At 32.9% G+C, this 12,931-nt stretch overlaps 1 protein-coding gene across 1 annotated transcript; it reads left to right on the forward strand.

Moving 5' to 3' along the window:
* Positions 1-2,140: 2,140 nt before the first annotated feature.
* Positions 2,141-6,891, forward strand: LOC123317312 (large subunit GTPase 1 homolog). Its single transcript, XM_044903772.1, has 6 exons — positions 2,141-2,398; positions 2,456-2,703; positions 2,760-3,823; positions 5,052-5,251; positions 6,285-6,361; positions 6,740-6,891. Exons 1-6 carry the CDS (start codon positions 2,312-2,314, stop codon positions 6,852-6,854), a joined length of 1,791 nt encoding a protein of 596 aa, XP_044759707.1. The 5' UTR covers positions 2,141-2,311; the 3' UTR covers positions 6,855-6,891.
* The last annotated feature ends 6,040 nt before the right edge of the window (positions 6,892-12,931 follow it).

Raw genomic sequence — 12,931 nt, forward strand, 5'->3', positions numbered from 1 at the left:
TCAGTAGTTACCTGTGTCTATGATCCGTGGTAGTCTCCCGCTCCGACTCCGACCTAAAATTCCTTATCATTCCGGGCTCGAACCTGCTTACTTTTCGACATCTTGTGTTCCTGAGTGGTCCCTCCAACCTATCTAGCTATGGAAACATGTTACTTTTTATATAAGTGCACCATATTAACTGTATAGAATAAAAATTGCTTCTTATATCAATGCGGAAACCAAATAATTCTCAAAACTCGAACTAAAATCGCACTCTTTATGTTCTAAAAAATAACTCGAGTATTTGCTTTTTATTTGTCACACAAAATCATCAGATATACACAATATTGTATCTCTGACGAATGGAATCAGGTTTACTATCCTTGCAAATATTATAATATATATATAATAAATTTGTCATACTGATGCATGAATGTGAACATTCAGCACATTAATCACACAACGAACGTCAATAATTGAGGTTATGAAAGTTGAGTTATCAAAGTTCATTTATAATTCGCCTATTTTGGCGGATTCTATCCGCTAGTAGTAAGAAATTGAATTAAACAGTTTCGATAACAGCTACTTTCAGTACTGATGTTTGTACTTTTTTACGATTCAATACATCATACCGAAAGTTTCATTGTCGGGATGACTGCTGAAAAATTAATACTTATAAGTATATGTTGTGTGTATACTCTCATATCGTAATAATATGGATTTAATGCTCTGATTGCTACATAAAATTAACAGAACATTTGAATGAAAATTGTGCATTTATAAATTGATATACCATATACATATATGGTTATACTGACGTGAGACCGTTTGCAATGTATAATTTTCTTTTTTTCTCGTTCTTTTTGATGAATAATGGATAGTTGTATGGATCTTATATTATTGCAATAAACTTATTATTATTATATATACATGACATTCTCATTCAAAATGATACATATCATAGATAATACGAAATTGATATACCATATACTTTTCATGAAGAACATAACAAATTAATGTATATGATACATAAATATTATATTATGTTTGATATGTATCACGTGAAATGAGAACGTTATGTATATGGAATATTTATTTTTAAATCCACAGTTGTGTTTCAAATGTTATGTAGCACCCTTATGCATGCAACATGTTGGTTTGCTGGGCCAATGCCTATAATCCAGTCCAAGTGTATCATTAGTAACAATCAAAAGGAAATCGGTAGGTTCACGTCCTTGGGTTGACATGCTGAATTGTTTCACAGTCCTACTCCTGGGAAACAATTCAGCAAATCAAAAGGAAATATACCCCATTCAAGTTAAAAACGAGGAAAAATACATCGTTCTACCAAAACCTACATTTTTTACTAATCACTCCAAGGAAGAAGAGAAAGAAGACTTCAACGTCAAGGATGAAGAGATTCCAGATATCCAGCTAGAAGAAATTGAAGACTGGAAATGGAATTCATCGATATCAACATTTATGATTATTTTGATTCTTATAATAATTTTAACAATTATGTATTTGGGTAATTTGTAAAGTTTTTCATAATTTTAAAGCTACACCTCGAAGAGGTGATACCTTTATCCAAAGGGGGGAGGAATTATGTAATCGCACCCCATATTAATTCATTGTAACTTATCTAGATTAACCATAAGCTTTGTATATGACTATGTTTTAGCCTGCAAAGTCAGCAGTAAACACCTGCAGTGCTGAGTCCATTGAACTAAAGTCTTTAGTTCAATGGCTGAGTCACATCCTATAGATAAGATATTTGTATAAAAGCATCTTCTTCCTTGCTTTCAGTGAAGAAATAGATCTAGAGCCTTAGTCGCATATATATATTATAATATAATAGATATATGCTTAGTCGATAGTCATAGTCAAATATTCTCTATTGTAAATAAAGTGTTTTTTAAAAACATCCCAAAATTCATAATTATATATAGATATATGTGCATGACAGAGATATATATCTCTGGTCCATGACCATAGATTAATAAAACATCTATGTCCATGACCACTTAAGCAAGTCTCATAGAGACTTGTCTCTGGCAAGTCTTAAGTGTACTAGCAAAGAGTACTTTGGTACTAGTCGAATAGCAAAAGAAAAAGAGGTCCAAGTCGATGGTTATCATTTTCATATAGAAGTAGTTAGGTTAGGTTAGCTCTCTTTGATTTACATGTCAACATGAACATGTGTTAATTATTTACTATTTCTTAATTATCCAGATACATGATTAAGTGATAACCTGGTGGCTTGTTTTTATCGTGGCCTAATTAAGAACCAAAAATTTTTTACTAGTGTTTGGGTTTCAAATCGCTGATTAAGATGAGTAAAAAAAATAAGAATTGTTTGGGAAGAGCACTACATAAAAGAATATCGTCTAACAGTAACAGTAAGGGCGCTAAATCTGCAGTAAGTTTCAATACTTCGGTCTTCATAAATATGATTCACGTTGAATTATGGTTTCAGTTATTTACTACCGATCTCAAAGATGGTTGTGATTGGGGAAGACTAAATCTTCAATCTGTTACTGAAGAATCTTCTCTACAAGAATTTATGTCAATAGCTGATTTAGCAAGAACAGAATTCAAAGCTGAGAAGCTTAATGGCAAAATAATTACACCTGATGCCTATCATGCTGTTCTTTCTAATGAAGAAACTCAGAAATTAAAAAATTTCCACGAAGATAACAAAAAATTTTTGAGAATACCAAGGAGGTGAGTTGAAAAATGATTCAAATCAAACTGTGACTTGAATGTATCTTTAATTTCAGACCACCATGGACTGCCGAAACTTCAGCTGACAAACTTAATGAACAGGAACGAAACAGTTTTCTCGATTGGAGACGCTCATTAGCATTATTTCAAGAAGCAAATAATGTAGTAATGACTCCTTTTGAAAAACAACTTGAATTCTGGAGACAACTTTGGAGGACAATTGAAAGAAGTGATGTGGTTGTTCAAATAGTGGATGCTAGAAATCCACTTCTTTTCCGTTGCGAAGATCTTGAGACATATGTGTCAGAAGTATCTAATGACAAAATCAATTTATTATTAGTGAATAAAGCTGATTTTCTCACAGATGCACAAAGAAAATCTTGGGCTTCCTATTTTACATCAATCAATGTAAAAGCAATATTTTTTTCTGCAATAGCAGTCATACCTAATGATGAAACTGTTGAAAGCAAAAGTAATACTCCTGATGAATGTAGTGAAGAATCTGAGGAAGATGAAGTAACTGAAAAAGCATGTATAGAAAAGCTAGAAAAAAAAGTGAATAACCTAGAAATAAATGTGGAACAAACTGCAAAAAAATTAGATGAAATATTGAATAATTTGAACTCCTCAGGAGAAGATTGTACTGATCAAGCTTTCAACTCTAGTGAGATATTTTCCCCGGACCAACTGAAAGAACTATTCAGAACTCTACATCCAGGTCCTACAGTAACTAAAGGTGTTACAACTGTTGGATTTGTTGGTTACCCAAATGTTGGCAAAAGCTCAACCATAAATTCTTTATTGAATAAAAAAAAAGTATCCACTTCTGGCACTGCTGGTAAAACTAAGCATTTACAAACAATTTATTTAGATAGTCAGATATTATTGTGTGATTGCCCTGGATTGGTTATGCCCTCATTTGTTTTTACGAAGGCAGACTTGGTGATAAATGGCATTTTACGGGTTGATGAGATGAGAGATCATGTGCCTCCAATTAAATTGATTACCCAATTGATTCCTAGACATGTTATAGAGGATACTTATAATATTATGATCCCAAAATCATCTGAAGGTGATGATAGATGTCCCACTGCTGAAGAAGTTTTAAACGCTTATGCATGTAAGTAAAATTTCACTTATAATGGTTATTTGAAATTAATTCATGTCAGTCTTTAACCAATTCCTAATCAGTTCGTATGCTCAATAGTAATTGAAGTATGATCTTGCAGAAGTGACCTTCATATTGTTTCACAGCATAGAATGAATCTGCCTTGACAATGATATTTCTGCATTAGTGTTGTAAGATTGTATCGGATTGATTGGAATGAATCGAGTGCTCTTTGTCAAATTCACAAAAACAATATAAACTAACATTCATTAAATATCTGATTAATTTCCAAATTCAATGTAACAACATCCCATCTTCTTCTACCTTAATATGTTAGTATGTTCTTATCATGCTTGAATCTCTCTCTATTTCTCATATTATATTGATGAATGATGTTGTTTTCCAGAGTTAGACTGTTCTCTAAGAGATTATTTGTGATTTTGTAAACACACATGTACGATTTTCGTATATAAAGCTTGTAAGCATGTTCTTAGGTAAAATAGGATATTTTCTGTACAGCAATGGTCGCATTCAGCGGACGGAGCGCAAAACGCTTCTGCTACCCATCGGTAGCGGTAGCGGTCGGGAACATGTTGAACGTTCGCTGGCAAGCCGAGATAGGATAAGGCAGTTCAACGAGCTGTCACAGTCAGCTGATTAGTTGAGAAGTCTGTAGGAAAGACGTAAACAAACGGATTTTTTAAGTTTCGTTAACCTTGTGCTGGTTAAGTAAGTTTTTTTTTTGTGAAAAACATAACCTAGAATTCTGACGAATTTTTTTGTTGCTCTAGTATATTTCCTATAACTTATTTAACATCCTTCTTTATTACCTTCTATCAATTTTCATTTCATTTTCCTCAACAAACTCAAGCTCGTGCATCTTCCACACTAAATAACAACTACCTACTCAGTTCAAGTCCAACTTTCGCTCCTTTCCGCTACCGCTACCTAGCACAAATCAAATCCGCTCCCAAAAGTGGCGTCCGCTCCAGAACGTGTTGAGAATGTAGCGCATATGTCACCGAACGTTTACGCTAGCGTTTGGTAACAGTTGCACAACTGTTTCGTCCGCTGAATGCGACCAATGTGGTAGGTGTATCGAATGGCAACATAAATTAGAAATTTCACTATTTTATTTTGTGATTGTTGAAATCTATTCATATTGAATTGATGAAAAACGCTAGTTCTGACAGCAGAGTTTATAGTGTTCAATAGTGTATCATACATTTTGCATTTTCAGATTTCAGGGGATTTATGACCGCAAATGGGCAACCGGACAATCCTAGGGCGGCCAGATACATTCTAAAAGATTATCAGAAGGGAAAACTTCTTTACTGTTATTCACCTCCCAATCTGACTCAAGAGTCCTACCACTCTTGGCCAGAAAAGCAAAGAACTCTGCCCGGACATATACCCTTGAGAACGCTGCGAGCTATCAAGGTGAGGATAATTTTAAAGAAATAATTTTAAAAATAGCATCAAGTGTGGGATATGTAGTAAGTTTATAATAGATCTTTCAGAAAAACAAAGTGTATCAAATATAATGCACGTTTCATCAAAATCATCTTGATGCTGTTTTACTGCCGGTGCGATTGTCCAGTCAACAATTTGGGCGTGATTCCATTTCCAGAATGAAATAACTGAAACATAAATTCCTGAATATAGGTTGATCATCACCAGGGGGACCCATACAAGATGTCCTAACGCCACAAATTACGTTGTTGATTTAATTTCTGCTTCATAAATTTCAACACAAATACAGATCACTAGTGAGAAGTTTGTTCATATGAACCTATTATTATTAGCTTTGTTCTCTATGTCAATTCTGGGCATACCTTGAATTAGAGGGAATTTTTGATTTCCACTCATTCAAAAATAACAAAACAATCCTGTATTACCTCCAAACATTAAATTATTCCTTTGTGCATCAGGTTAGATTATAGACGATTTGCCAGATCTGTCAAAAAAACGAAAAGCCCACAAGTCTGTGAACTCTCGGTCTCTGCCATATAGTGGGAATCATTAGAATGATGATTTCATGATTTCACATTTCCACCAATGCATAAATAGTAAAGAATATGCTTAAAAGTGATACTTCATCTTTTCTTTGGTGAAAATTCGAAATTCCACAGATTTAAAACCTATTCAGAATTATATCGCGAATAAAACTATAATAATCCTTTCATGTTCAATCCCTATGTGATAAGCTGTAATTAATTTGTTTCAAGCAAAAAGCAAATGTGAATAACTTGACGCTTCTATCGATCCTATGAAAATGGTTGGTCCAAACCGGAAATCACCATGAATAAACAAACACAAAAATTTCAAAAAGAGTTGATTCCGTTTGACTTCCGTGCAAATAACAAAAAATCTCAAGAAAGAATCTAAATATTCGAAAATTACAGACAGACGCCAGTTTTATTTTTTAGTATAGATTTTGTTTCAATTAAAAAATGTTGTCATTTTTCTATAGGTTGATGATCCAGCAGAAGAAATTAATCGGCAATGTTTCGGAAGTGGTGTCCACGTTAAGAGGCCTACAGCTAAATTGTATGTACCAATGTTACTATAGGTAGTCTAGTTTTATGGCAGGTTAAACCAAAAAACTGAATTACGTGATTTCCACTAACATGAGCACACACTACCCATGTTTTGCTATCACAGTATCAGGTTTTTCACTAAATTATGTAATTCTGTTTTTAGTTTAATTATTGATTTTCATCAAGCGTCGGCAAAATCAATTCATTATATATGGCAGGTTAATTGACATAATATTTCAATTGAGTCAAAATTCAAACTAAGCTATTATTGCTGTTATTATTCATTATATTGTTGTATTCAGCAATGGTTGATGTTTTTTTTTATTTATACTGTTCTCTGCTTCTAAAAGCTATAACAATTATGTTAAATTCGATATTGTTTTTACAGGAGTGAATACTTGAACTCGGGAGGTGAAAAACCATGGAAAAAAATAAATAAACATGCGAACAAAAACAAGCGAGAAAAACTGAGGAGAGTTTATTCACACTTGGACGAACATTGATTAGTATTTTGTATATAATATATGATTAAAAACCAAACCCATTTATTGATTACAATCTTTTTACATGAACTTATAGGAAACCAATTTTAACTAAAGCCACCTATAAGTATGAGGCGCCGTTTGGGCCAAAAGTGTTTCAACAAATAATTTATTTTTTTACTCCAAATATACATATATTCACCCAGAACAGTAAATATCACGTCAATTGACAAATATATCAACTAGGATAATTTTATACATTCATTCATTGCTGCATCCCGTTACCGCGAATAAATCTACAAAAAGACAAAAAAAAAACCGTGCGAACAGACTTGTAATTTCTTAGGGCTAATTGCGTCTGTGACTGAAGAGACCGAACCCTGACCTACAGACCCTTCCACACTCCGGGCATGGATAGTGACCAACCAGATCTGGCCGCGCGTTGCAAGACTTCTGCATTCGAAACTTTGTGGAACCACCTGATGTGAATTATTTGCAAAGATATTACACACCAAGATGGAGCATCCCTATACTGACTGCATGGAATGTTTTGTCCGCAAAGTAAACACTGAATGTTTACAAACAAACGCGGCAATAGTAAACAGAAACCAGTGGCGTAGTTGAAAAGTTGTAAATAATAATATGTAATATCTTTTATTATAGCGGTGTGAAGAATAGTAGGGATGGGTGTACCTATATGAATTTGATAATTACATCAATTCGTTTGGAAAATAAAATTGTTTGATATAATTTCTCGTTAAATTGAACTGAAATGACCTGAGGCACGAATTGTTTTCGATATAACTCCGAAGTTTCAAAAGAAATTTTCGCACAAATGGTTATGATATTCCGTAAAAAAATTTCTCTTACTGCTTGCAGACCGCCCCCATTCAATCCTGGGATATCAATTCGGGTTACCAATCTGAAGCACCAAGGTTTTCCGATATATCTCCGAAGTTTTAACGAGAGTCAAAACGAAATATTCACACATATGATTGTCGACTATCCAAACTTCATATTCCGTGAAAAAACTTCGAGACTAAAATTGGTTTCTTCCAAAAAATAAATATTTGTTTAGTATGATCCATAACATTGCCATATACATCGAGGTATTTCAGGTTTTGCACTAGGCCGTTCGAAAAGTAGATTTCAAAAAAAAATTGCTAAACCACTGATGTGAGGAAAAATTTATTTTTTCAATAATTCCAAAAACACAGATTCGATCATGTTGATAGCTAGTATTTCACAAGAAAATAATATGTGATATAGCCTTAAATTTTGTTTTCTACATTTTATTTAGAAATTAATTACAATAATTCATTAAAATTTGCTTTTGTAGTTGAACAGGAATAGAAGAAATATTCCTATAGAAAAAATGAACAAAATCTTATAAGAACAATTCTTAATTAATATTATACAACTCCATCCGGAAAAACATTACAGTACAATGACATAAATTAATAGGTCAATAAGGAGCTCACAAAATTAACTAAGACTCTGACAATTCTCAAAATAGTTAATGCGTCTTTATCAAAATTATACTTAAAATTTAAATGATTGAATGTTCTTATTAAATGATTGAAAACTTAATACTGACAAAAAATTCCTTTATAAAAACATATCACAATAATCCTGTAGCACAACATTTATATGCAACATTTATAATAAGAGGGACAAATTAGAAAGCATAATTCTTTTATTAGATTACTGAATTCATTGCTGAACTTGAATCAAGTATTATTTTGTTTTCAACCATTTTGCACAATTGAATATGTGGTGAGTACCACACTATTTCAAGATAAAAATTATCAATCATTTTTAGTACATATAGATCTGGAAAATAGAATATATAAACGAAACAATAGGATTCTGAAAGTTTGACAACATGACAATGGACAGATACTATCAAATTTGAAAATAAAGGAAATACATGTAGTTTCTTTGATGAGGGGTATCAACAGACTTGTGCGATCATTGCAATTCTGAAAGAAAATAATGTAATAACAATCCATAAGTCTTAAAATAATCATTATTGTATACCACTATTTTGTTGTATTCATATATGAAATAGAATAAATGACTTTGCAGCACCTTTTCATCTACAGCTTGATCTTATGCAAGAAAAAGGTAACCTTCCTTAAATATCTTCCCTATAGTTTGTTTGTATTATCTGCCAATGAAGTACATCGTTTAAATCAATTGCTCATTTCTGTATGTGAGAGCTGTGTTCATCATTTCAAGTATAATATCCTCTTCAAGTCAACTATGATATTTTTGAAAATACATTGTCCATATTTAGTTTTATAGGATACATGCAATTGTCTTCTTATTCCAGTGGAATAGGATATAAATCTATTACCGATGCTGAAAATCGTAATGTCAGTTACAACAAATTCCAAGTTTTATATCAAAATTTGCTTAGAATATAATTAATGTTTCCATTGTACTGCCGTTTGACCAACCTTTTACTCTGTAATGTATTTTTCTTCTAAGGCTTGAGATCATTATGTGGATTGCATAGTGGCTGTGGCTTGGTGGTTAAAGCGTCACCTGGTATACCGCAAGGTACTGTGTTTGATTCTGGGCTTGAGAAGACATTTTCTAGTCAATATAGGTAAGGTGGTGTAAGGACACTGTAACAATGCCTACACAGGGCAGCTGGTTCTGCAAACTCGTACAAGCTCACAGAGCTTCTGAGGAGTACTTCGGTACCTACAGAGAATCAGGTTAATATGATATGATATAAAATACACCATTCTTCAACAGTTTTTTTTGCACAATTGTCAGCACATGGTACAATTCAGGAGATTATCTCTTAAAACCAACCTTTTTGATGCCTGAGTTACTAACTTCATTATTTCCAATACCTAAACCCTTTTTCTTGGCATTGTGAACAACTTCATTTTCACTAGCTCATTCGCCTTCTATGTCAGATAGATCAGAGACAACCAGAAGGTTCTGCAGGCATGCAACTGTTTCTGATAATGAAACTCTCAGCTGAAGATCATGCTTGCTCCAATTCCTTATTACAATTCCTGTACCGCGATACAGGGCCGGCGCGAGTAATTTTGGCGCCTGAAGCAAAAAAATTTTTGGCGCCCCTGCCAAAAAAAGAATTTTTTCTTCCTTGAATAAGTGCGTAAAAAAAATTTAATTCGAGTGAATGAGGGATATTAAAATGTGCTATTATATAATACATATTTCACTTAGTGTTTCCAAGGTTTTTGAATGTGATAAAACAGCAAAAAAGAAATCTAGTTTATTCATACATAATTAAAAAATATTGTACACATAATTTACAAAATAACAAAACAAAAAATTAGTTTATTTATAACAAAGCATGAAAAGTAGAACAAAATATCACATTTGTTAATGAGATAATGAAAAAATCGTCATCACATAAGCATGTTTAAACCTACATACATAAAATATGAAAAAGCACATGGAATTTGTAGAAACTAAATGCATATAGCATTAAAATTTTATTAGGATTAGAACTAAGATAAATCACAGTATTTGTTCCTTTCTAGATTTAATCCTGGCAAAATCATCTATAATATTTTCAAAATCTATTTTTGAACTAATTGTGTGTTCAATAGATATTATTGCCAGGCCCGAAAGTCTCTCCTGATACATCGCGGAGCTCAAATAATTTTTTATAATTTTTAATTTAGAAAAAGAACGTTCTCCACTAGCTACAGTTACCGGCATTGTATAATTAGTATCCGAAGAACAATAACTATATTAGGATAATTTTCAGATAGATTACCCCCCTCCAAATAATTCAGCAACTTGATAGGTGACATTTTAGATTCCAACGTGCTGCTCAAAAGAAGCAATTCTGTGCTGAGATTTTTGGGCTCAATGTCATTTCCTAATTGCTCGAAGAGTCCATTGCAATTTTGCATTATGTGCTCTGGTGTTTTTGTAGCTATTGCCTTAACGTCGTATAAGAATTCAAACAATGAGCTATGTTCTTTCAGTTGTAGGAAGCGTTCATTCAAAGAGTTAATGCAAATATCTAATAAATAATTGAAAAAATCTATTTGAAATTTTTTTTGAGGGTCTGTAATCGGTGTATCTCTTCCTTCATATTGAAAAAGCCTTGTTTTCCTACGAATGCGGACTTCTCTCTCAGATTCGAATTCAGGGTTTATTTCCATATTATCTGCCATTTCTTTAGCAGAGCAAAGCATTTGCTCGAAACTTTGTTCAGCTCGCTAACGCAAACATTTATTATCATACCTGGACTTTGCAATTGCTTGGAAACGTTATTGATACGAACTAAAACCTCGTACCAAGTAACTACTGAACAAATGAACTTGAAACATGAAATTTTCAAAGCCAAATTTTTGCTCTTACTTCTGGTATCATCATTTCTCATCATTCGCTGCTATTTCACAAAGAGTATCATATATTTCCCCTAACTGATACCTTAGCGGCGTAATAGCATTTATTCTACTTTCCCATCTAGTGGTACTGAGATCTTTTAGGCTGGAAACGCACCGGATGCAACATTTTGTTGCAAGACGTTGCGCATCATTTTGTCTCGCAACAAAATGTTGCAAGTTAAAATCTAACTATCTTTCGCTTGCAACATTTCGGTTGCAACAAATTTTTCCTAGTGTATTTCTGAAGTTTGACAGGATCACGCGTATTTCGACTTTCGTGTTTTCGAGGTGAATTAATTTGTATACGTATAGAAAATGGACCCGAATATCCTTATATGGCATTTTCTTCAATTATTGGAACCTGAAAAGAAGATTTGGATACATCCTTTAAACAAAAAAAGAAACATACTGGGATTCATTGGAGAGCTCAGGAATGATCCAGAGAAATTTTATAACTATTGCCTAATGAACATCGAAACTTTCGACCATCTTTTGAGTTTAATCAAAGAAAAAATTCGCAAGCAAGATACGAATTATTATTATTATTTATATTATAATTATTATTCATTATTATTATTATTTCGGAGATTTTGGAGGTCATGAAGGCTATTGAGAAATGTCCTATAGTATAAACTAGCAAGATAATAGGGTTTTTAGCTCCTTGAGCCAGTAAAACCCGTTACCTTGCTTGTATTGTTTTATATTTTATTTGTTTCTCATTTGTAAAAAGGTTAGATAAATTCCAATAATTTGTCGCAAATGATGTCTGTTTATTTTTCTTTACATTTGTTCTGGCGAAAGCGAAAATGAATGTACCAAAAGAAATTATTGAGGCAGCCAGCAGTGTAGCTTCAAGTTTATTACCTGCAAAATCAGCTTCAAGGTACGAGCGAGAATACGACGACTTCAAAAGTGGCAAAACAAAAATAGTGTGATTGGGGTAACTGAAGATGTTTTGTTCAGCTAGATTCAGCCCTAATACTTTATGGGCAAAATGGTCTATGCTGAAAAGCTGCTTGGAAATGAAAGAAAATGCCCCTGTTCTCAGGTTTGTTTTCCTTAAAAAATTTATTGAAAAATATGACGTTAAATTGTCATTTGCAGATTTCAAAAGGTAATAGCGTTTCTGAAACGAAAAAATGAGCGTTATACGCCAAAAAAGGCCAAGGTATTAAGTAAAGAAGAGGCTGAACAATTTCTTTTACATGCTCCTGATGACCAGTGGTTGCTGGCGAAAATTGTAACAATATTTGGGATTTCTGGATGTTGTCGATGTGACGAAATTCTCTCCTTAAACATGCATGATGTAGAAGATATGGGAAAATACGTTATTGTGACATTGCGGCAAACAAAAAATTTAACAACAAGAAGATTCCATAACCGATGATGGCTGCAGCTTCAAGCCCTGCATGTTATACAGAAAATATGTAAATCTTCGGCCAGTATCAACTCTTTCATCATCAAAAATCTGTGTTACTGGAAATAACAATTGTACCATGATTTTCAACATATATGACGATAAAACAAAATTTTCTAATGTAAATAATACTACTAACTTGTAAAAATTTTGCAAGTTAACTGTCAGTTTTACAAGTTAATGATTTGATAAAATAAACTTTCTTGATTAATATTGTGTTTTTGGAAACTGTCGTTTACAAATGGGAAAAAAATAAAAACATTAACTGCACTGCGCTTTTGCTATTTTTT

Source organism: Coccinella septempunctata, chromosome 7 (assembly GCF_907165205.1).
Source record: "Coccinella septempunctata chromosome 7, icCocSept1.1, whole genome shotgun sequence".
NCBI classification, from domain to species: Eukaryota; Metazoa; Arthropoda; class Insecta; order Coleoptera; family Coccinellidae; genus Coccinella; species Coccinella septempunctata.

Bases quoted from the DNA above. Each gene is read 5' to 3' on its own strand.
- LOC123317312 (XM_044903772.1), top strand. From the start codon at position 2,312: ATGAGTAAAAAAAATAAGAATTGTTTGGGAAGAGCACTACATAAAAGA. The intron at 2,704-2,759 runs GTGAGTTGAAAA...CTTTAATTTCAG, and splicing joins TTTTTGAGAATACCAAGGAG to ACCACCATGGACTGCCGAAA. The intron at 3,824-5,051 runs GTAAGTAAAATT...TTGCATTTTCAG, and splicing joins AGTTTTAAACGCTTATGCAT to ATTTCAGGGGATTTATGACC.